The sequence below is a fragment of the Ciconia boyciana genome, chromosome 22 (genome assembly GCF_034638445.1).
Source record: "Ciconia boyciana chromosome 22, ASM3463844v1, whole genome shotgun sequence".
NCBI classification, from domain to species: Eukaryota; Metazoa; Chordata; class Aves; order Ciconiiformes; family Ciconiidae; genus Ciconia; species Ciconia boyciana.
Genome location: NC_132955.1, coordinates 4,466,775 through 4,488,382, shown reverse-complemented (window position 1 = coordinate 4,488,382; position 21,608 = coordinate 4,466,775). Strand labels below are relative to the sequence as shown.

The following is a 21,608-nucleotide window of genomic DNA, read 5'->3' as shown; positions in this document are numbered from 1 at the left end:
GCGGGGCGGCGCTTCCGGTTCCGGTGGCGCTCGGCCCATCATGGCGGCGCCCAGGGAGGCGCCGGAGCGGCGGCCCTTCGGGAGGCGCTTCCTCACCGACCCCGCCCGCCTCTTCCAGCACAACGCCTGGTGAGGGCGGCCGCCGCCTCCTCCTCGCTCCGTCGGTGCCTGCTCCGGATCCCCGGCCCTTTGCTGCCCACCGCGGAGAGGCCCGGGGAGCCGGCCGAGGCGCTCCGGGGCGCTGCTGCCCTGTGGTGCCTCTCCGCGCCCGGCCGCGGGGGTTGCGGGGGGGAGCTCGTCCTTGCCGCCCCGGCTTGCCGGTAGTCTGTGGCGAGGCGCTGTGTAACGGGGCTCTCGGCGGCCGGGGCGGGTCCGCCCCGAGCTGCCCTGCTCCACTTCGCGGGGGCCTGGCTGCAGACAGTGACGCGCCCACCGGGGCGCGGAGCAGGCCGAGGGGGAGCTGTGGGTGTGGGGCTGGTGGTCAGGCAGAGAGGGGGCCTGGGGCGGGGGGCTGGCACCCCGGGCTGGGGTGCTGCCAGCGTGGCAGGCGGTGCCGTGAGGTGCGGGAGGGCTCTGCCCTGCTCGGCCAGTGCTTGGGGTGCTAATCCCCGGGGGGTCCTGAGCCTTCCTCGGCTCCTCCCGAAGCAGTCGGCATTCCTCAGGCTCACTTGATGTTTCAGGAGAATGTGTTGTGTTGCTTTGTAGCAATTAGTTCATTGCTGCAGTTAATAAAGTTAAATGATCCGCTCTCAGAAATCTATAACCCTTCTCCATCTGTATACATTAGTGACTAATGTATAAATTGAACAAAGATCCTTTCACCCATCTGCTGCCACACGATGCTGTAACAGTGTGAGATCATGCTAGGTGTTAACTTGGAACAGGAGGTCTTTGGTTGGAGAAAGCTGTTGGTTTAAGATGTGTTAAGCACCCAGATTCTCGAATTTGCTGGGAACTGAAGGGTATTTTTGAAGTAAATATGTCCGCTTTTGGTTTCTGGCTGCTATACCCTGTTAAGAATTGGGTATGTTTAATTTGTAATAAAGTAATATGTGCATGTATCAGCTTGTCATTCATTGTGGGACTATACTATATCAAAGGTATGTTACAAAAGCATATCCTCAATAGTATTTCCCTGCAGAAACTCCTAGTAATCTAGTTTTTCTTTGTTTTGTGAGTTAATATCAAAAGACTAATTCCTCCTGAGGCCAGAATAGTGCTTCTTGATCCTTGTAGTCTATTTTTCATTCACTTGTTATAATGAAAAAAGGTCAATTGAATCACTTTAATGACTGCACAACTGTCTATGCACATTTAAGTTATTAATAGCTTCTTAATGCTTTAAAGCTTCCTGCATATTTTTCTCATAAATAGATTTAATATTAATATAACACTTTACCTTCCAAATAACCCTACTGCCTTTTTTGTTTTAACTTGAGAAAGCTGTCTTAGAAAACTACATTTTCTAAATCAAGTGGCCCATGTTGATGACCTGCTTGAGTGAATGCACGCAAACGCCTACCCGTCCGTCACCTGTTTAGGAACAAGTGCTTTTCACTGCGTGAGAACGGCAGTTCCTCTCCAAGGAGGGCTGCTTTTCCTCAGTGCCCTCGTGGTTTTATAGTAAGGATTTATTTCCTCTAAACTTGGCTAAGCATCAAATAGGGAAAAGGATTAGGGGACAGATTTGGTGTCTCTGGGGATCCCTTCCAGTTACATCTTTTGTAATGCTACGAGTGCAGTTCATTCAGAACCAGGAACTGTACGTGCTGATAGCTGTTGTGCTGCTGCTGAACTAGAATTAGAGATCGTGGAAGAGCTCCAGAGCTGTCAATTTGGAGAGCTGTCTAGCTCTGTCTTTGCACTACCATTCTCAGCTGAGTAGTTCATCTTATTTTTTACAACAGGGATAATGTGGAGTGGTCAGAAGAGCAGGAAGCCAGTGCCAGGAGTAAAGTTCAAGAGAACAGCTCACAGCTATTGCCACAAGATAAACAAGGTACTTTTGGATACTATTGTAATGCTGAGTCTTAACTTGTTCATACAAGAGCGGAACAGTCTGGCCAGAGCTGCATATGCATCATCGTTTATTCCTCCCTTCCCTCCATCTCCCGAATCATTCAAAATACATTACCTAGTGGTTGAGAATGAAAAATGGAGAAGGAGGAATCTTTTGTTCTTAACTTACCTCTTTGTGGTACTACTTTTCCACCTTCTCCAGAGACTCATTCTACTGGAACAGAAATGATCTTGGCTGGGAGGAGTTATCTTGGGTTGAGCTTCTTTTTTCATGTTGTGTATGTTTAAATACTCGTTAGTGTTCCTTGTCACCAAACTTTCAGTGTAGAGCAACAACCTCATTTAGTCTTATTTTCTCTGCTTGCTTTTGCTAAAGCTTAACTTCTAACAGGCAATCTTTTGTTTGTTTGCATGCTGTGGAGCTATCCCTAATGCAAGTTTGTTTTTTCTCTTAAGAGGGTCTAATAAAGTAGTGTCCATATTCATCTCTACCAGGTTAACAAACAGCATGATAATGATTAAATCAGAAGCAAAGAAAAATTATTTTATCCCAACTGTGTTTATCATCAGGCAGAAAAGGGGATTCCAAAGTTTTTATTTCCTCAAACTTGGCTTAAAGGATATTTATATATCCAAAATGCAAAGCTTACCTGAATCTGAATCAAGGTAAAGGTGCACCGCTCTGTAGTCAAGTAATATGGTTGAAGCTGTTCTGAGTTGGTTGTTAATGCGTCTTTCCTCCACACCTGTTAGATATCATCCAGTCCCTTAAATGATGGTGAAATGGCTTCCCGTTCTTTGGTATGATAAGAAACTTTTTTGATGATGATCTTGTTATATCCTGCCGAGTTCTAGGATGGATCCGCTCCTTTTGTTCAAATTAAATTGAGTGTGTCATCTGTAAGGCGATGTTGAACACTATTGGAGCTATTGAGACACTTCCCATATAGCTTCCAGTTGTGTTCACAATAGCAAATTTAATTATACCAAAGAGCAACCCTCCTAATTTCTTGGATTCCCAGAAGTATCCAGCAGTTTCTATTGTGATACCCATTGTGCTGAGTTCATTTTAAAATCTGGTTAACATTAAAGGATGCTGTCTGTCATGCTTTGAGAACCTATATACAACTATGAAATTGTGGAGCAATTTACTGTTAGAGCAGTTTGTCAGGTCTTCATGATGTATTTCCCAGACTGAACAATGGAAGCCAGTCAAATTTTGATGGTTGCTATTCACTGGGAAGTATGTGGAGACAATGGGATGGCTGAAACGTAGGGAAGCTAGCCCAGCCAAATGTGCCTGAAGGGCCTAGTATTTTGAGAATCAGTAATGTCCAAGCGGGAGAACAAAGGCAGGCTATTGGTCATTATGGCTGTATTATTCTGTGGACTTCTTGGGGCTGTCGGAATTTGTTCTGAAGAAGGAGAGAAGTTCTATGTGGTATGTTGAAGATGTGTCTCCTGGCTGGGAACAAAGAAAGAAGTGGAAGAGTTTCTTGGTTTCCTTTTGAGGCTCCATAATTAGCCTCCATGCAAATCAGGGGGTCCCTGGTTCTCTTCCTGTCTTTTGTGAACAGTTACTTTTGTTTGCCTTTCTTCTGCAATGCAAAAGGGTGAGTATGGGCTTGGCTTTGGGGGTGTCCTTACAAAGAAAGACAAGCAGAAAAGTCAGGAGTCCTTATCAAGAAACTCTCTGGAGGAATCTGGCTCGCACGCCGATATCCCCGTGAGCTAATACCACAAAAAGGATCTTGAAGCAAGTATTACATGAACTTTTCTGGCATAAGTTGTGCAGGAAGTCAGGCTGAAAAATTAATATGGTCAGTTTTTTGTTTTAAATCTGTTTCTTGCATGATCTTTGTCAGCTGGCCCTTGATTTCTTGCATTTATATTGTTACTGATCCTTTATTCCAGTGCTTTGAAAACACTAGGCTCTGAGATAAATGAGCTTTAAATAAAGCTTCCACACATGCAGGTTGGAGTATAACAGCTGTTCAATAGCATCCAACGGAATTTCACAATAATTTAACACAGGAAGAGCACAATGTCTTGTTCAGCATTATACTGTGGCAACAATGTGGGTAATCCAAAATGGCTGGGCTGGAATTTTGCCCCAGCACCTCAGGTAAGCATTCCATTACAGTCAGGCTGTATCAGGACTTTATATTTTTATTAGGTGAAAGAGCATTTCCAGCCCCAGCAGTCTTGCATATCCCTACTAGTACATGGAAGAAGTGACAATTCAGGAAGGAGTGCGCCAGGGTATTAATCAATCACACTTCTTCCTCTGACAGTAGCAGTCATTGAGTTCTCCTATGCACATAGTAAACTGACTTGACCCTGCTTGCTTTCAGCTACGGTAAGATCATGGCACAAACTTACTGCTCTAGTCTAGTATCAGACATTAAAATTTCTTTCGGCTTGGCATCTAAGGACAAGGCTTCTTAAAAGGAGAAAATCCTTGTAGTTGAGGTAAAGAGATTATTTTTATATATATCTCTTTGTGCTTCGAGGATAGATCCTACTAAAAATATACATACGACTGACTTCTGGTTCTTTGTTAAAGCCATTTTTGTCTATATTTGGCTGAGGCTCCATATTTTTCCAGGTGTTCTGGTTCATTTTACTCTCTCCCTTCAGATATCTTGTAAACACTTGTATGCTTTTCAGAAAGACTAATAAATAAACTGCAGCTCAGATAGTAATACTAGTCTGTAATTTTAAGATGCCTGTTTTTTCTCTTAACCCTGCTCTTAGTAGATGTTGAAGAGAGGTTATCCATTCTCACATGCAGTCATCATCTTTAATTGTGGGAGAATCATTTGCATTCAGTAATGCACTTGTTGCTGTGCAAAGATGGCTAAGGAGTTGCATGTTATTGAAATGCAGTTGGGATCTCTGGGCATGGATGTTAATGCCTCTAGGTGATTACAAGCATAGGATGCTATAATTAGTTCTTATTTCCCAGGACAGAGAACTCATCACATTGACGAGAATTCAGGAAGGCAGTTGTATTCGTAACTTCCCATGGAAAAAACAGTTCCCCTAAAACTTAACTTGATCTGAAATCTGTGAAGGTCTATGGAAATAATTCTGTGGGTGACTCAAATTTCATTAGATCATGGCTTTGTAAGAGTTCTTCCAGCTTTCTGTAATACTCATCTTGCTACTGGAATGTATCCACTTGGTGTGAAAATTATAATGCTTGCTGCTAAAGTTAATTCTTATCATCTTTAGTCTATCCACCTTAGCTCTCCACTATTACTTTAATGACAGTGGACACATCTGTTGATTCCCCTCTTTTGTTTTAATTTCATAAATGCATGATGCTCTTAACATACACAGAACTATGGAAAACAAAGTGCTGTAGACTGGACTCTAGCAATACTTGTATAAAACATGCTGTCCTGTAATCTTGGAGTATTGCGCACATGCTAATTGAGCTTTCTGCCAAGCCTGTGTAGTTGACTAATTTTTCTGTTTCTCCATCTGAAAAAAGTGGTAGCGTGTTGGACAGGAGCTCTTGAGCTTCAGGCAGCTGTCATAGAATTCCTTAGGAGTTGTAAGTGCTTGACACTTAGTGTCATGAGGCTCCAAATGAATTGTTCCAGTGAACTGAACAAGTTAGTGTTAGAGATGGAAGTAAAACCTGGATTTCTTCATTCCAGTCTCCTTCAAAGAGGCCTTTTCTGTTGCCAGCTTCCTTTAAATCCTACCAGGAGACAGAGAGTTTCCTCTTCTATCTCTTTTCCCTTTTTTAGTCCTAACAAAGTCACTGTGAGAAGGCAGGCTGTGTTTATATGGAATGGCACAATTAAATAAAGGTGATTTTCAATCAATAACCTTACTATTAAAGCAGATTGCTGAATAGATGTATGCAGTGATCCCTCACTGTCTGAACTGATTAAACTCTGAGACCTTCTGATTTGACTGCTGGTGACGTTTTTGTTTGTGTTCACAGAGGAATATGAGGTGAATGCTAAGAGGTACTGGGATGACTTTTATAAAATCCACGAAAATGGCTTCTTCAAGGACAGGCACTGGCTGTTCACTGAATTTCCTGAGCTGGCACCTAACAGGAACCCAAGTCAAAATGGGGATTCTGTGCATGAATTTAGCAACAAAGAAGAATCCAAAAATGAAGGGCTGGGAAGCTGTGAAAATGGACATTGTTCATTGGAAACCAGGGAAGAGAATCAGTTAAACCTGATAAAAAGCACACCTAAGATCTGCACAGAGGAATTGGCTACACAGAAGTATAGTGAGCTGACTCAAAGTGATGGAGATTACCCAGGATCATCTGCATCTTACCGTATATTAGAGGTAATAGCTGTAAAACAGAGTCACACATCAAACAGTCCCTTGTATCAGTGTTAGTGTGACTGGGACATAAAAATAGCAAACAGCAAGTGAATGAGATGATTGCTTTAAGTCAGTAAAAAAACAGAGGGCAGCTTAGAACTGAATTAAATCTGTTGGGATTCTTTTGGTTCAGACTGTGAATTGGCAGAGCACAAGGACCCTAAGAAGTTTCCGAGTTTAAAAGGCAAACTATTACTGTCAGATGTTGAAACAAGCATTTTAAAGTCATCTTTTGAAAAAGCTGATTCTTTTACTTGTCTGTATAAAGCTTTCCCTTGTCATTTATGTTTTGCATGTTTGTGCTGACTCTTGTTTGCTTTGGGAGGTGTGAAACAAAACAATGAAACCAAGAATGTAAAGGTGCTGTTTGGTTTGTTCCTTATGGCTCATGTAATAATGGGGAATCTCAAACTGATACAGGGTTTGTCCCAGAAAAGTCTGTAGGACTTCTAAATATTAGACTCCTGATAGCTGCTAATGACCTTTTGCTCTGCCACCGCTAGTTTGTTCACTGTAGATATCGCTGGTTTTGTTAAATGCTTCTTGTTCTATGGAAGTTCCACCCTTCCATGGAGATTCGATATGAACTGTCCTTTTGGATTTTTTATTTAATCTGAGGCTTTGAGACTTCCTTAGACTGTGACATTCTTGAGTCATTGTGGCTTTCCTGTCTCACCTGAGTACTTTTAGTAATATCTGTCACTGCAAGCCATCAGTGGTGTTTTCTGCTCAGTCTATTTAAATTTTACTGATTCCTTAAACATTCAGAGGCAAATTCCCCAAACCCAGTTGTGTAAGCCATCTTCTCTTCAAATGGGAACAAGTAGAAGGAATAATAAGGCAGAATCATTGTAGGTCTAGTTGTAACTTGAGGAAGAGCCCTCTAGTGAAGGAAACTCTGAAACAGCAGGATGTAATTATAGTAAAGCAAACTTCTTTCTCCATTGCTCTGATTTTCTGTGGAAGTGAGTGCATCTAATCCGTGGCCTTTGCCAATGCTTCAGTGACTCATACTGGTTGTTATGCTTGGGATTCCAGCAATAACAGTTCTCAAAAAAGTAACAATATATAGCTTGTTAGTAAGATTTCTACGAGAACTGGCTTAGTGGTTTCCCACAAATGCTTATATGTAAGCCTGCTCCTCAGAGCTGAACTTCAGATCTTGCCATGAGATTTGCAAACAGTCACTGCTATGCTCAGTTGCTACTCATGAGTTGCTCTTTGTTCCATGGCTGTAGAGAGATGATTTGAAATTAGCTACATGGGACATGCTGAAGAAATTATTTTCACTATGTGTACATCTACTTTGTTTGTGCAGGTTGGCTGTGGTGCTGGAAATACAGTCTTCCCAATTTTACAAACCAACAAGTAAGTAGTTCTCAGTAAGTTTTTACCTGCATGATATACCAGCCTCTGAAAAACAATTGGAAGTGTTGCATGTGTTCTTAGTTTAGACAATCTCAGAGAAAGGCCAGATGCAAATGGTACCTTTGCCATCTGCAGCTTCAAATGATTGTGTTCTGAGCTTGGAAATCCTTGGTCTTAGAATGCAACCAACAAAACATGATGCGAGTTTACATGTCTCATTCTGAAAGCATTTTCATACAGGCCTTAGTGTCTCTCCTTTTCCAGAAGGAAAAGTAAGCAGTCAGTTCCATATGAGAATAACTGAGGAATAACAGATTTTGCACAAGGCATTATTGACAGAGATAGACTAAAGCCCAGGATTTCTGGCTCCCAGTTCTGTGCTCTGTGTGTTTGAGACACTTCTTAATTCCTGTGGAGCACCTTTATAAAAATGATGATAGTTTCTTTTATCTATTTCAGCGACCCAGGCCTTTTTGTTTATTGCTGTGATTTTTCTACAACAGCTGTGGATCTTGTCCAGGTAAACTCAATGGTGACTTTCGAAGGTAGGAAGTACATGGTGCCAATTGCACATTAACACAAATATATCACAGCTGCCACCGGCTGTCTAGCTGTGTTGGCAGCTTTCTTTTTTTAGCTAGCCCTGATGCTGACCCTTGTACTGGTAAATCAGGAAAACGAGCCATCAAAGATTGTAGAAATGAGGGAAGTTGGAGTTCTCAAAATGTCACACTGGCAGCAGACAAGTCAGCCAGATTTTCTTTCCCCTGTGGTTGGCAGTACTTTTCTAAATCCAGTGCTCTTTTAGTTGAGTAACTGCTGAACCTTGAAAACATTCAGGCTATTTTTTAACAGGAACTGAAGCTGGTTTTGGTTTGTGTGTGCATTACTGTCACTGCAGTTCTGGGAATGTGGTCTGATTGCTTCTGCACAGACAGCTAAGGAGGGATACTGTTGTCTGTGGAGCAGGAGGCTGGAATTTAGTCAAAGGACAAATACTGCTAACAAATGTCAGGTCAGAACAGACCTGAGAGTATATAAAGTATCAAATGTAATCAGTCACTTCATGAGATGAGATGGGGAGCACAGCAGCAGAGGCAGCATGCCATTTCATCCTCTTAAGCTGACACAAGCACTGTTTATAGAGGCTACTGCAATCTGTAGCAGCAGCTTTAGAAAAATATACAACTTCTTTCAGAAGTCCAAATGTGGTTTTTAAGAGCGTAACTTTAGGCAGCCAGGTTTGATGTTTGGGGTATAGGGAGTAGTCTGCTTGTAGTTGAAATGAGTATTGATTTCAGTGATGTAGAGAGGGGCCCTGACACTTTCACTTTTGTAAAGATTTCCCACTTAACAGTGTAAATCCCTCACTTCTTACCACTATTAGTGGAACATCTGACCTTAAAATTGCAATAATCCCTCAGTCCAGTTTTGGGTTTTTGACAGTGCTGATTGTCTGAATGTAACAAGTCCAAAGCTCTTTGTAAATCTCCCATGTGTACTTATTTTTCACATTTCACTCCTGTTCCTTGTCTGACCAGGGAACGTATCTGTCCCCATCCGCCTTAGTCCAGTGAAGCTGAAACAGATCTCTGGACACACCACTTCATTATGTGGAAGTTAAAATGCTCCCATGTCCACTTAATATTGAGATCAGTGTCTGCTGCTAATGCTTTAATTTCTCTCCCCTTAAATACAGAACAATGCAGAATACGATTCTTCTCGCTGCTTTGCATTTGTCCATGACCTGTGCAATGACCAAAGTCCTTTCCCAATGCCAGATGAGAGCCTTGACGTTGTTATTCTTATCTTTGTCCTCTCGGCGATTCTCCCAGAGAAGTAAGTTTTAATCATTCCTTCTGGTTGCAGAAGATAATGCATATAGAACTGGAGTTCTTTAATAGTAGGTCCCCTCATTTCAGGGAAAATTAAAGTTTGTTCTGTGTCTGGTCCAGTTTTCCATTAAGCCTCTGAAAATGTGTTTCTGTTGTAACAAATTCTGGTACAGGAGAGGTGTGATTTGGAAGTGCTAAGTGGCTATAGGTGACGTCTTGCTGCGCTCACAGTTGCTCACCTGTTCTGAACCCCAGCCACACTGAGCACTCAGCGCCCATTTGTGGAAAGTATGCTGCTAGATTTTAAGGCTCAAAGGCTAGATGAATTTCTCATACGGGAGGTGGCAAGAAGGGAGGGGACAGGTTCAGAAAACAGTTAAGAAAAGTGCCATGATCTTAGTGTTACAGTGTGTTACAACCTACACTAGTCTCTCTTTCTTGTTCCCTTTGATTTTATTTCATAGCATTTTTCAAGTTCACTTATTACTTTTTTACAGAAACCAGTGGAGATACTTTTGTAATTAGTAAGAGAGAGCAGCTAATCCCTGCTGTGGCAGGCTGTTATCGTTGTAGGGGAAAAAAAAGGCAAAATCAAGGAGTGTCAGAAATAAGGCAGCCAAATAAAATCAACCCGCCTAAGTCTAAGAGAGCTCAGAAAAGTGCTAGCTTTTGGTAGGTCTTTATATGAGTTGAAACATACATAAAACTTTATACCTTCTTTTTGGAAAGTAGGCTAAGGAAACAAGCATCATTTTGCAGAATGATGAATACTTCTGTTTTGTTCTTTCCTCAGGATGCAATGCATTGTTAACAGACTGAGTCGCCTTCTCAAACCAGGAGGAATGATTTTGTTACGAGATTATGGCCGTTACGATCTGGCCCAGCTTCGGTTTAAGAAAGGTATTTTCTTTTCCCCTGGGGAGTCTTGCCAGATCACTAATAGATTATGCTTCTCTGGAGTACTGTCTGCCCGGTTTAGGAGGCAGCTCATTAATTCCCCTTAAGCACAGCATGTGCTGGGAGAAGTGCCTCTTGTCTTTCTGTACAGTTGGATGGCAGTTGTTGATTTTTAAATGATAGCTGGTAACTGTTTAAATCCCTCTTGCCCTTAGGTCAATGTCTGTCTGATAACTTCTATGTGAGAGGTGATGGCACCAGAGTCTACTTCTTCACACAAGGTAGGAGGCTAGAAAACATCCCTCTAACTCTCCTCACCTCTTTTTGTTCCTGTGCCCTCAAGTTTTGCCACTAGCTCTTTCCAGCCTTTCTTGGAGCAATGTGAAATGTTAAGTGTCTCCCAATTGCATGGGTCCCTGGGCTTGTCACTTGCTGATGCAAGTACGGCATGGTGAATTCCTTAGTGGAAAGTCCTTTTAGAGAAAGACTAATGTGTTTGGTACACTGGGAGGAGTGGGATTGGAAGAGCTCTCCTTGAATCTTGTTGCCTGTGGAGGATGGAGTGAGACGGACACCACTTGAAGGAACTTCTCTTCACTTTACTGTTCTTCTACGAGGAAATAAGAAGGGCGTGGTTCAGTATAGAGCTGAGGCAGCCTCTCCAGTTCTGCTGCTGGTTGATGTTCAGCAGGGGTTGTATTCTCCCCGCTTACCACCAACTGCACCTCCAGTCACTTCCACCGTGGGCCCCTCTGCGTGATCAGTTTTAGAGCAGCAGCACAACTGCAACAAACTATTCCCTTCCCCACTGCACAAGTCTTGTTCATCACGACACAATTAATGTTTAATGCGTGTTTGGCAAATGCTTCACAATGGCAAGCATCTGATAAAAGAGCACAAGCTGGGACCTGTTAGCCCTTTTCTACAGAAACTCCATACAAATCACGTGCTCCCAGGCTGCAGTTGAACAAGCTCTCTGCTGCTCAGCAGGACTGGGTCTGGCTTTGCCCACGGCCACTGTGCTGGGGCACTATGATACTTATTTGCTTGGTCAGGAGTACCTGCCAGTGTAAGTGTTGCAGCCTCCAGGGCTCTTAGTGCTTTGATTGGGCCCCAGCAGGGTGTGGTTTTTTAAGTATTTTTTTTCCCAAACTTAACCTTAATGAATCCCGTTCCCCTCCAGCCTGTACAGCACAGATCTTACTGCCACCATTTAAAACCGTGGATCTGATCCCATTCTTTCCTCTTGCAGACTCTGAAATTCCTCTGGAGAGAGAGGGGGAGGGGGAAGGAATGGATCTGTCCCTACTTGCCAGAAGATGCTCCCTTAATTGGTTACTAGAGGCGATACCCATGTCTGAAACTGCTGCTGTTTTCTCTTTGTCGAGTCTCTGTAATTCTAGTTGTCCTCCAAATAATTCTTTCCTTCCTTGGTAGAATGTAAACTCAAAGGAAACTAGAGAAACTGTGATCTTAATCCCCCCATAGTACAGTAGTTAAGTCCTGTCTGATCTTTACGTTTCCCTGCCAGAGTGAGACCGTGAGTTTCCTCTGGCCCATCTTTCAACATAGTTTAGCCCTCAGTGTGAGCAGGTATCAGTTAAATGAAAGCTATGGCATCCTCAATCTCCTTCTCTCTGCTTCCAGATGAATTAGACGATCTCTTCACAACAGCTGGGCTGGAGAAAATCCAGAATCTGGTTGATCGGCGTTTGCAAGTGAACCGTGGGAAACAAATGACGATGTATCGAGTATGGATCCAGTGCAAATACCGCAAGCCTGCTGCTCCTCAACTGTGAGGAAACAGGGCATGTTTTTTAGGTTGGATCCTCTTCATGGCCCTGTGCAGTGTGCCCTCCTGGTGAGATGTGGTTTTACAGAGTTCAGCGCACATAGGACCTCAGTGCCTTTTACAGTGCCTAGCATCACTTCAAGTGAGTTTTGCTAAGGACGAATGCTCTAAGAAGAGACCAAGCAGTATTTTAGATGTCTTGCTACTGGTCTGAGTTTTTTAAATTATTTATGGTTTTAACAACTTAAGAAATGGTCAAGCTGTCTTACAGCAGCTGAGCAAGCTGAGTAGCAACTGACTCTGGATTTCCGCATGAAACAGAAGGAGAGCTTCGACCTTATCTCTGTGTTGTGTACTCTTGTCTTGGGAACAAAAACCATACAAAGGGTAAATCTGCTCTTCTTTGCAACTGGTCACTATGCCTAATATGGATCCCTTAGCCAACTTATCTCATGCAGCTCTCTTCTAGTCATTCAGGTTTGTGCGAATCCACAAGTTAGAATACATTGATCGAGGGCAGGAACTGAGCGCATGCTAGTTTCTCTGTGCCAGCTTCCCCATGGATGCCTCATGGTGTGCAGATAACCTGCAGAGAAAGCAGATTATGCTGCCTTGCCCTCACTGACCACAAGGATGTTCATCTAGGGAGCTAGCACACTATAGCTCAGGTGCTATAAATTCATATGAGGGAAGGTTCAGGCTTTCAAAGATTTGGGGCTGATTCCAGTTTTGGGGCACCTCCAGAGTATGGAGTATCACAAGCAGCTCATGGGACCAGGGTTTACACAGAATTACCTGCTTTTTCTGCTTGAACAGTGAGAAACTATTCTTGCTGGCTGCAGCCCCCAGGTCACGAACTGCACTGCCGTGTCACGGTGGTGTGCCAAACCCAAGTAGACAAGACACCTGTCTTTGATAAGAAATCTGAAGAATGTCTACCGCTCTTGTTTAATTTCTTAGAGGAAGCCAACATTGTGTCTTTCTGAAGGTATTTCCCTACCTTTGACAGCAAATATCTCTTATCTCAGCTTGTTTTCTTTTGTTATTTTTAGGGTGTGGTACAACAGGTATTAGGATAAATTTTGTGGTAATGCTTTTCAATGCTGGTTTGATTAATGTAAATCAGGCTTCCACAGAAACTCACATGCTTCTGTGCATCTGATCTGAAGGATTCGGGCCACCGTTAGGTAACTCCAGTTTTTTTCCTCGTCTGTTATTTTCCTCTTCTGTTATCATGAGTCTCACTAGTGCCTGCTCTCGTTTCTCAAGAAGGGAAAGCCTTGCCTCCTATCTCCTACCTTGTTTTAGTTCATGAAGCAACAAGGTGTATTGTGTGTGCACCACTGGCTGAAGAGCAGTTCATGCGACACAAAGCATGTATATTTTGTTAGCTAGACACTTGTATTTGTAGCTTACGGTTGCCTAAGAATAACTGTCAACTATAAAGACACGTAGGTTATGAAATAACTGCTGTCTTGAAACAGAGGAGAAAGGGTAAAGAAATGAGGAAATGTCGTTGCTATCTTTGGAGAGCCTGCAGGAGTCCTGGAGAGTCAAACCTGGAGCACTCTGATTTCTAAAGGGTTGGAAGGGGCTGTAGCAATACTCTTTGCTGGGCATGTGGCAGCATAATCAGTTCGTAACTTCCACGTCACTGTGTCACCCTGCAGGTATTAGTGTGTCTACTACCCGAAGGCTTCTGGGTCAGGACATTTCAGCCCTTCCTGTGGAAAGGTTACCCAGCAAATCCATTCACACCACAAAGGCAGGCTGCAGTGCTGGGGTGGGAATGGAAATGCAGCATTGCTTTTTCTTATGTATCTAGCTCTGTTAAATAATATTGAAAGAGAATCATATAACTGGGAAGAGAATTCTTGTGCAATTTGTTGTACTATATTTTCTAAAGGGCTAAGAGACTTTCCAGCGTCTGCAAATGAAATAGGAGGAGATAAGGCTTCTTTTTTTCTAAGCACATTTGGCTTCTGCTGGGCACAAGTCTGACCCAACCCAGAAGCTGTGCAGTCACTGCTATGTTTTCATGCTAAACCTACAAAGTCTGGTTCCCTGGCAAGGTTAGTACCTCAGGCAAAGCCTAGGCAAAACACAGCTCAAGGCCTCTGGGAGCTGAGCAAGCTCATGTCTCCTCATCTTATCCAGGCAGGGTCAGGCTTAGCAAAAGTAGTCCAGTGAGCGTTCGACGTGACGTGACTCATGTAACCAGCTCTGTCGCTTGCAGTGGAAGACCTCCCATGTGTTACTGGTGCCTTAGGCAGTTCCCTGGGGTCCTTTCCCTCTTGGTCCCCGAAGGGAGACATCCTCCTGGGATAGCTTTATCTCCCTGGAAGAAAAATTATTGACTGGGGTAAACAAGCAGCATAATTAGTGTGAATTAAAGTAATTTGAAAAATGCCTTATTAATCATCCAAAGGCTTGTAAGCAGCGCAGGAAAATATGTTTTTAATTATAAACATGATTTATTTAAAGTTCATGGACTCCCCTTTAAATTTAAACTCCTGAACAGGAGAAAATGAAGGCTAGTACTTTATTTGTTTCTACTTTCAAGGCTACATCCCAGTTGCCTGCCTGGTTTTGACTTGGGCTTCATGCAAAAACTTACAGCCCTGTGAGCCTGCAGCCATTGAAGTGGCTCATGGCCCTTCTTATTGCTCTTCATTCTGCTGGAGTATTTAAGCAATCGCTCAACATGAACCATGCTGGGCAGACATGCTTTTGTTTCCAGTCCTGTTGGTGATGTTCAGAAAGCAACAAGTTAATGGCCTTGAATTGAGCCAGGCCTCCTACAGATACTGTCTGAGCTTCCTTCATTAATCTCTGCCAGCTCCCATCCTCTCTGAAGCTGCTGCTCTCCTGCGACTCCAGGCCTTGCCTCCCACACAGCTCTGCTCAGGTACCTTGGTCCTGACTTGCAGCAGCTTCTGCCATTCCCACCTTGGGCCTGCTGAGCAGGCTGGGTTGCACAACGGCTTTCTAGCATGTTCAAAGGAAATCTCTGAATTCACTTTTACTGCATTGAAAAGCCAGGTTAAGTGCCTTTATTTTTTTCTTTTTTCCTTTTCCTTTTTAGCAGTGTAACATTAGCTTTAAAGCCATTCTGAACATATCTGCTCTGGTTTTGTTCCCAGCATTCCAGTCTTGTGGTCTGTGGCTGACAGGCAATGCCAACGTAGCTTGTCGAACCTCCCAAGCAGAAGAGATGATTTCATAGCTCTTCAGAGGCACTGCCCCTGCGATTCTGGAGCCAGACATTGTTACACTTCGGAAAGTCTGGTCCTAGCTCTTGCCAGAGGATGGTGGATTTCCTTGGAGGTTCGTAGATTGTTTTGGCTGGAAGGGAACTTTATCATCACCTATTCTGACCCTTTGCATAACCCTTTCATGTAGGGATTATGGCATCAAGCCTGTGACTTGGGCTGAGCCAGAACTATAGTCCTTCAGAAAGGCTTTTGATCCAGCCATGATGCTGAGGGCTCCAGTGAATGGCAAAGAACCCTTTGCCTCCCCAGGTACATTGTTCCTCTCGCAGCATCCTGATTTCACAGATGGGCTAGAAACTGGGAGGCAGGAAGGGAACAGGGGAGGTAAAGAGAACAAGAGGCTGGGGAGTATTTGTGATACCATCACTTCAAAAATAAATAAATTGTAAATTCCACTGAAAATTGGAGCTTTCTCAGATCTTCCTGACAGCACAGGAAAGTTGGGAAATGGCAATCATCCTTAGTGATTTTTATTGTTACAACAGTAATCATCAAATGCTTCTGACCAGAAGCCTGTGAGACCAGACACAGTTGTCTTCTCTACCAAATACTTCAGCTCCACCTTCTCAGAGTATGTCACCAGCATTTCTAATTCTGTAGTTAGTTGTAGAGCTCCAAGGTAAATGAGACCTGATTATTTTCAATAAAACAGAGGTGTGAGCAGAAGGAGCCTCCACGTATGCATGCCAGCGGCTTTTGGCATTGCATCTTAACTGAAGCTGAAAGAGCTTCCTTTTGTTGTTGGCATTGGGATGAGTCCCCAGTTGGATTCCCTACAGGAATCACAGACCCAAACTGAACTTAACTGTTTTTCCTGAGCACAAATGAAAGATGCACAGGTTTCAGTGCCTGGAAGTGAGGGCATGGATGAGGATGAGGCCACAGGGATCAAGTTATTAAGGGATTTGGGGAGCATCCTTCCATCTCTATAAAGACAGATGGAGGGAAACTGAGTCATGCAGTCTTCTTTGTTCTCCAGATCAGGCAACTGGATCTGATTTGTCAATCAGGGCAGTGCCACCGCTTTTGGTTTGGTGCCATATTGAGGAAAATTAGTCCAGAATGGAAGACGCATGATCAGGACCACTTTTGCTATTGTAGCTGTTCATCTACCTTGACAGGCGTGCGTGCTTGGCACGCATCTTTTTGTACAGTGTCCATAGGATTCTGATTCTAACAGTGTTGTCATGTATGTTTTCAGGGCAAGATAGAAATTACTAGAAAAGCGAGGAGGAGGGAGGAATTTTTTGGAGGACTCTCTGGCAAAGCGAGGTCCTCTAGAGGGAAAGCAGTTGTCAGCTCTATGCTTAATCAGCAAAGCTCTGGAGTCTGTGCTTAGCTCTTGCTGAAGGCAGTAAGTTCCTGTGTGTAAGTGCCTTGCTGAATGGGAGCTTGTGTTGCCGAGAAAGTGGGACACGGTGCAGGAAATTACCTATGTAGGCAACAGCGAGCACTAAGCTGAACTACATAGGATACAGCTACCTTTGTTATGGAGAGCACAAGCCAGACCTGGCAACTTTGCTGGAACACAGGCAGGGAGAAGCAAGAGAATCTTAGCCATGTATGCCTCTGCTTTTACCTCCTGCCCAAAGGCTGTATGGTATGACAGGAGGTGTCATGCCAGTGAAGGCTTTTACTCCTGAAAATAAAGTCTTTGACCCACAGTTGGATGAGTGGGAACTAGCTGTGGTTGGAAAGCATCGATGGCAAAGATCACGAGCAGGTCTAATCTGTCAGCACCTGCCTGGAGCTCCCAGCCTGTTGGTCCATGGCTGTTTCCGGGAAGGAGGAACATCCTGATGAGGTTTGGACCCTGCTGCTCTAAACTGTGCTCCCTGGTATTGAATAACCCCAAAGGGTGAAGACGGCAAGCGCCAACACAGCATGTGAACAGCAACTTGATTTTGGGGTGGAGTGCGAGCATGACTGCTGTATGTTGTTTTTTTAATGTTTTGAGGTCCAAAGCACCCTTGTAGCTCTTGCATTTTCATGTTATTTGGGGGTTGCGGAGTTCTGGGGGATTGCGGCCAATCCTTTGGCCTGTGAAACTTTCTTTCAGCTCGTGTGAAGTGGGAAGTTGCTGTTTGCAGTACCCGGTTGCAGAGGCAAGGCTCACACCTCCATGGTGTGCGCAGGGAACACCAGGGGATCTGCTCTACAGCTGTAAGTGGAGAGGTACCCTGCCAACCTTCTCCAGGGGCACTGGATGTGGCTTTCCTCATTTAGAGAGAAAATTGGCTGATTTCCCCTCAGACTACTTCTTCATCCGTGGGACCAAGCACGAGACATGGTGCTGGGTCCCCCTCATCTGGGCAGCACCACCTAGGCAGGTACACTATGCTACAGTCTTTAATTACACAGCCACACGTTTTTTTCCACATTCAGTGCCAAGGGTGGATGTGAAGAGGTCGATCAAGGTTGCATGGAAAACTAAATCTGGCTTTTCCTCAACTTCAAGTGACTTCTTCCCTACTGAGACAAGCCTTGTTATGGAGGTTGGTATGTATTTACAGACATTCACACAGAGGCTGAATATACTTACAGAAATGTGCATGCAGTAACTCTAGCTTTACAATAGGATGTTGATTTAATTTTCCTCTTACACAAATCTCAGAGCAGTTTGTTTAATTGAGGCTTTCAAAAACCCTGTAAGGTAGGGTGTTATTACGCCCATTTTATGCAGGAGGAAGAGAAGCAGGGGGCAAATCCTGCTGAGAATAATACACTCTTGTATTCTAGGAAGCTGGTAGTGAGTGAGGACAGGGAAGGATTTGCTGGCACATAAAGGAGAATCACATCATTTCAGAAGAAAAAACAGTGGGGTTTGGTTCCCCTTGGCAGGGCCGGGCAGTTGCACAGGTCCACGTTCCCACCTGCGGCGGGCTGCCTCCTCCGGCAGGCAGGACACGCGCTCCCTTGGATCAGGGCACTGCTCTGAGGTTGCCCTTGGCTTGCTGCATGTGTGGAGGTTGAGCGACTTGGATGCTTTCCTACTGGGTTTGGGTATCAAAGCCTCCCTAATGGGATACCTGAAGGTGTAGACAGAGGGAGGGGCAGGAAAAACCTCCGAGATAAACTCCATTGTGTGGGAGGGTGGAGGCTCTCCGAATGGCCTCAGGAAGGAGTCAGGCGATGGCATGTTATCTCTGAGTAGCTGAGATACCAACTTTCTCCCAGTCTAATGAAAATGAGGAAGAGACCCTTTTAATGTTCCTAGTGAGGAAAAGGCTGTGCCAGGAGCCCTACCCTTACTAGATGCTCAGTCCACACAAGGGTGAGATGTTTTGAATGCTCCTTCACTTGCGATTCATCCCTCCTTAGGTACAACAGAATCTGCTCTGCAGACAAGGATTGGCCTCTTCTGGATGTGATGCCTAGAGGTGAGATCATCCCCCAGTGCTAAAACCTTAAGAAACCTGTGGAGTGCTGAATGCTTTTGTTGGGGTTTTTTTTTTTATTCTCAAGGGCTGTAAATTTTTTTTATTTGAGATCACTGATGCCAGCTTTTACATTTTAAAGGCTCAGGCTGTTTGATGCTTTTCTCAAGTCCCCAGCTCCTGGCGTCCTGCTATCACTGAGGAATCTCATTTCTCTTTTTTGTGTATGTGTTACATTATGTCAATACATTTCTAGACCTCATGGCAGTACAGAAATGCTAGGGAAAATGTAGTCAGAGTATTTCACAAGCCTGGAAAGCAGGGGCAAAGGAAAGTCACCAAAAACACATTAAAAAGATCAGGAGCTTGACTTCTGGTATTTTATCTTTTCAAAATTCAAGACGAAGAACTTGTTACAGGCTATGTTAAAATATCTATAACATCTTACCAAATTTTGGTCAAATCTAACATGGGTTAACAGCAGAGCTGTGATGCAAAGGCAGGGGTTTGCCCTGACTTTGCTAAGCATGCCGTACTGGCTGGAGAGGAGCTCTCGGAGGCTGCTCAAGTCGAATTCAGTGACAAAATGGCTGCGGCAGCTGAGCAGTTCTTCAAAACATGATACAAGTGCAACGTGCCAAGGATATTGCTGACATCCAAGGAGACCAATGCAAGAAGATGAGAGCTGCCACGGGGGATGTAATAGCAGGCATTAACACCGGCTGATGGCAGACCTGGAGAGCAGGATGCTGTATGGGAGGAATCTGGCAGAGATGATGGTGTAGGAGGGCTGGCTTGCCCCCATGAATGAGATAATATTTGGTCAACGGTGAATGTACTGCGTTGCTCATAACCATCCCGTCGCCAGCTCTCCAGCCAGCTCCTCTAAAAGGACCAGAGCTCAGGGGCTCTTGTGAAGTTAAGGAAAAAGGGGGAAAACAGAATAGTTCTCATGTGTCACTCAAGTGTGGGCTGGAAGGAGGAGTTTTCCTGCATGAGAATTCTTGGAGATCCAAATATTCTCTTCTCTTGCTGGGCCAGAAAGTCAAACATACTGAAACTGTTCACAAACTGAAATGCTATGGGGAAAACCAAGTTGAGATCGACAGAATTTTGGTTTCCTAACCTTAAGCATTGTTTTCGTTGTGATGCTTTATAGGCTTTTAGAACTAGCATCTTAAAACTTGACATTTGAATTTTTAATTTAATCTAAAATTTTCCTATACAAAATGATTAAATATTTACATATTCCAGCCACTTTGAATTAGAAAACCTTTCCCTGTAAAAACAGAAAGTCACAAACTGACCTTTTCTTGCCAGAAGCACATTCTAATAACTTGGCTTTTCTTGTTCAGAAAAACAGAATTAAAAAAAACCCAACAGCCCACCACTTCTCTGCTGAGTCCAAACCTGGGGGGATTAGCTCCCCCAGGAGATAACACCATAACAAAGAGTGCAAGTGTCTTATCACCGATAAATACATGTTTACCTTAGAGACCATTGCCGTTCCAGGGAACCCGGTCTCAGATGCACTGGCACAGCATGGTAAGAAGTGAAGTACCAGGCTGAGATGGGTGGTGCATCCCTGCTCAAAGCAGTGTCCTGATGGAGTGTAGGAGGAAAACCTCTGAGATCACTGACTTACAGGCTCTGTCTGCACTGGGAAATCTATCCGGTAACTTACTTCCTACTGAGGCTATCGGATGAACTTGTCTAAAATCCCCTTGTACCTACCTGGCACTCAGCAGACAGCAAGCTGTACCCTTAAAGGCTATTCCAAAATTTCTGCCTACAGCCAGAAATACAGTTGCAACTTGTTGATTCCTTCCCCCTCTGTGCCACAGAAAGACGAGCTGCCGTGTCCTGTGTGAGCTGCTATTTTGGCATCTTGGAAAGGAAACTGCATCTGAAGTGTTGCTCTGAGCTGCTCTTCAGAGGACAAAGGCGGAGAGGACGGTATTTGAGTTTGCAGCAGAGGAGCAGGGAAGGATGCGACTGTCTGGCTAACCAAGGCTAAGAGGAAAGGGTTTGTGAGCACTCGCAGCTTGCTGAAAATCCAGGAGCAGAGCTGAGCTAGTAGAGCCCTTGGACAGCAAGCCACAAGGGCTGTCTTCCCAAAGCTCCCCCAAAAGATACTGAAGGGGGCATGCTTGAAGGGGACGTGCTCCATCCCTGAAATCGCAAGTGAGAAGAGAAACCCCAGCCATTTTGCTGAGCGTAGAGGAACATGGGACAGGGAGAGGGGCGAGTCACAAGAGGAGGATGGTGCAACCTCAGCTTACTGGGTTCGTTATCAGAAGTCACCACCCGCTGCTCCAGCCCGACCCCGGCAGAGCCCAGGACTGCAGCCACAGGTCCCATGTCAAGCCCGTAACTCGGTGGTGCATCGCAGGATGTCTTTTAGGAAACATTCCTGTCTGCAGTAAATTCTCCAGGAGGCCATTACCTCCCTGGGCATCTGATCCTGCCAGAGGGAAGAAGAGCAGGGTCGTTGATCTGTCTGACTTCAGTGAAAACGATAGCAAGCAAAAACCATTAGGAAATGACAGCCCCATGGTCTTTTCTGGTAGCCTACATGAAAAGATTGATGGCGATCTGATCCCTGGCAATGCGATCCCCAGCAATGCGTGGAAGAGGTGGAAGAGCCTCAGCAAGCTCCCTCCAAAAAGCAGGAGAAAAATCA

At 44.3% G+C, this 21,608-nt stretch overlaps 1 protein-coding gene across 1 annotated transcript; it reads left to right on the top strand.

The window, feature by feature from the left end:
- METTL2A (methyltransferase 2A, tRNA N3-cytidine) lies at positions 1 to 17,212 on the top strand. The gene is made up of 9 exons (XM_072886162.1): positions 1 to 129; positions 1,908 to 1,999; positions 5,981 to 6,342; positions 7,700 to 7,749; positions 8,209 to 8,269; positions 9,449 to 9,588; positions 10,378 to 10,484; positions 10,697 to 10,762; positions 12,129 to 17,212. The coding sequence occupies exons 1-9, from the start codon at positions 41 to 43 to the stop codon at positions 12,278 to 12,280; spliced, it is 1,119 nt and encodes a 372-aa protein (XP_072742263.1). The 5' UTR covers positions 1 to 40; the 3' UTR covers positions 12,281 to 17,212.
- The last annotated feature ends 4,396 nt before the right edge of the window (positions 17,213 to 21,608 follow it).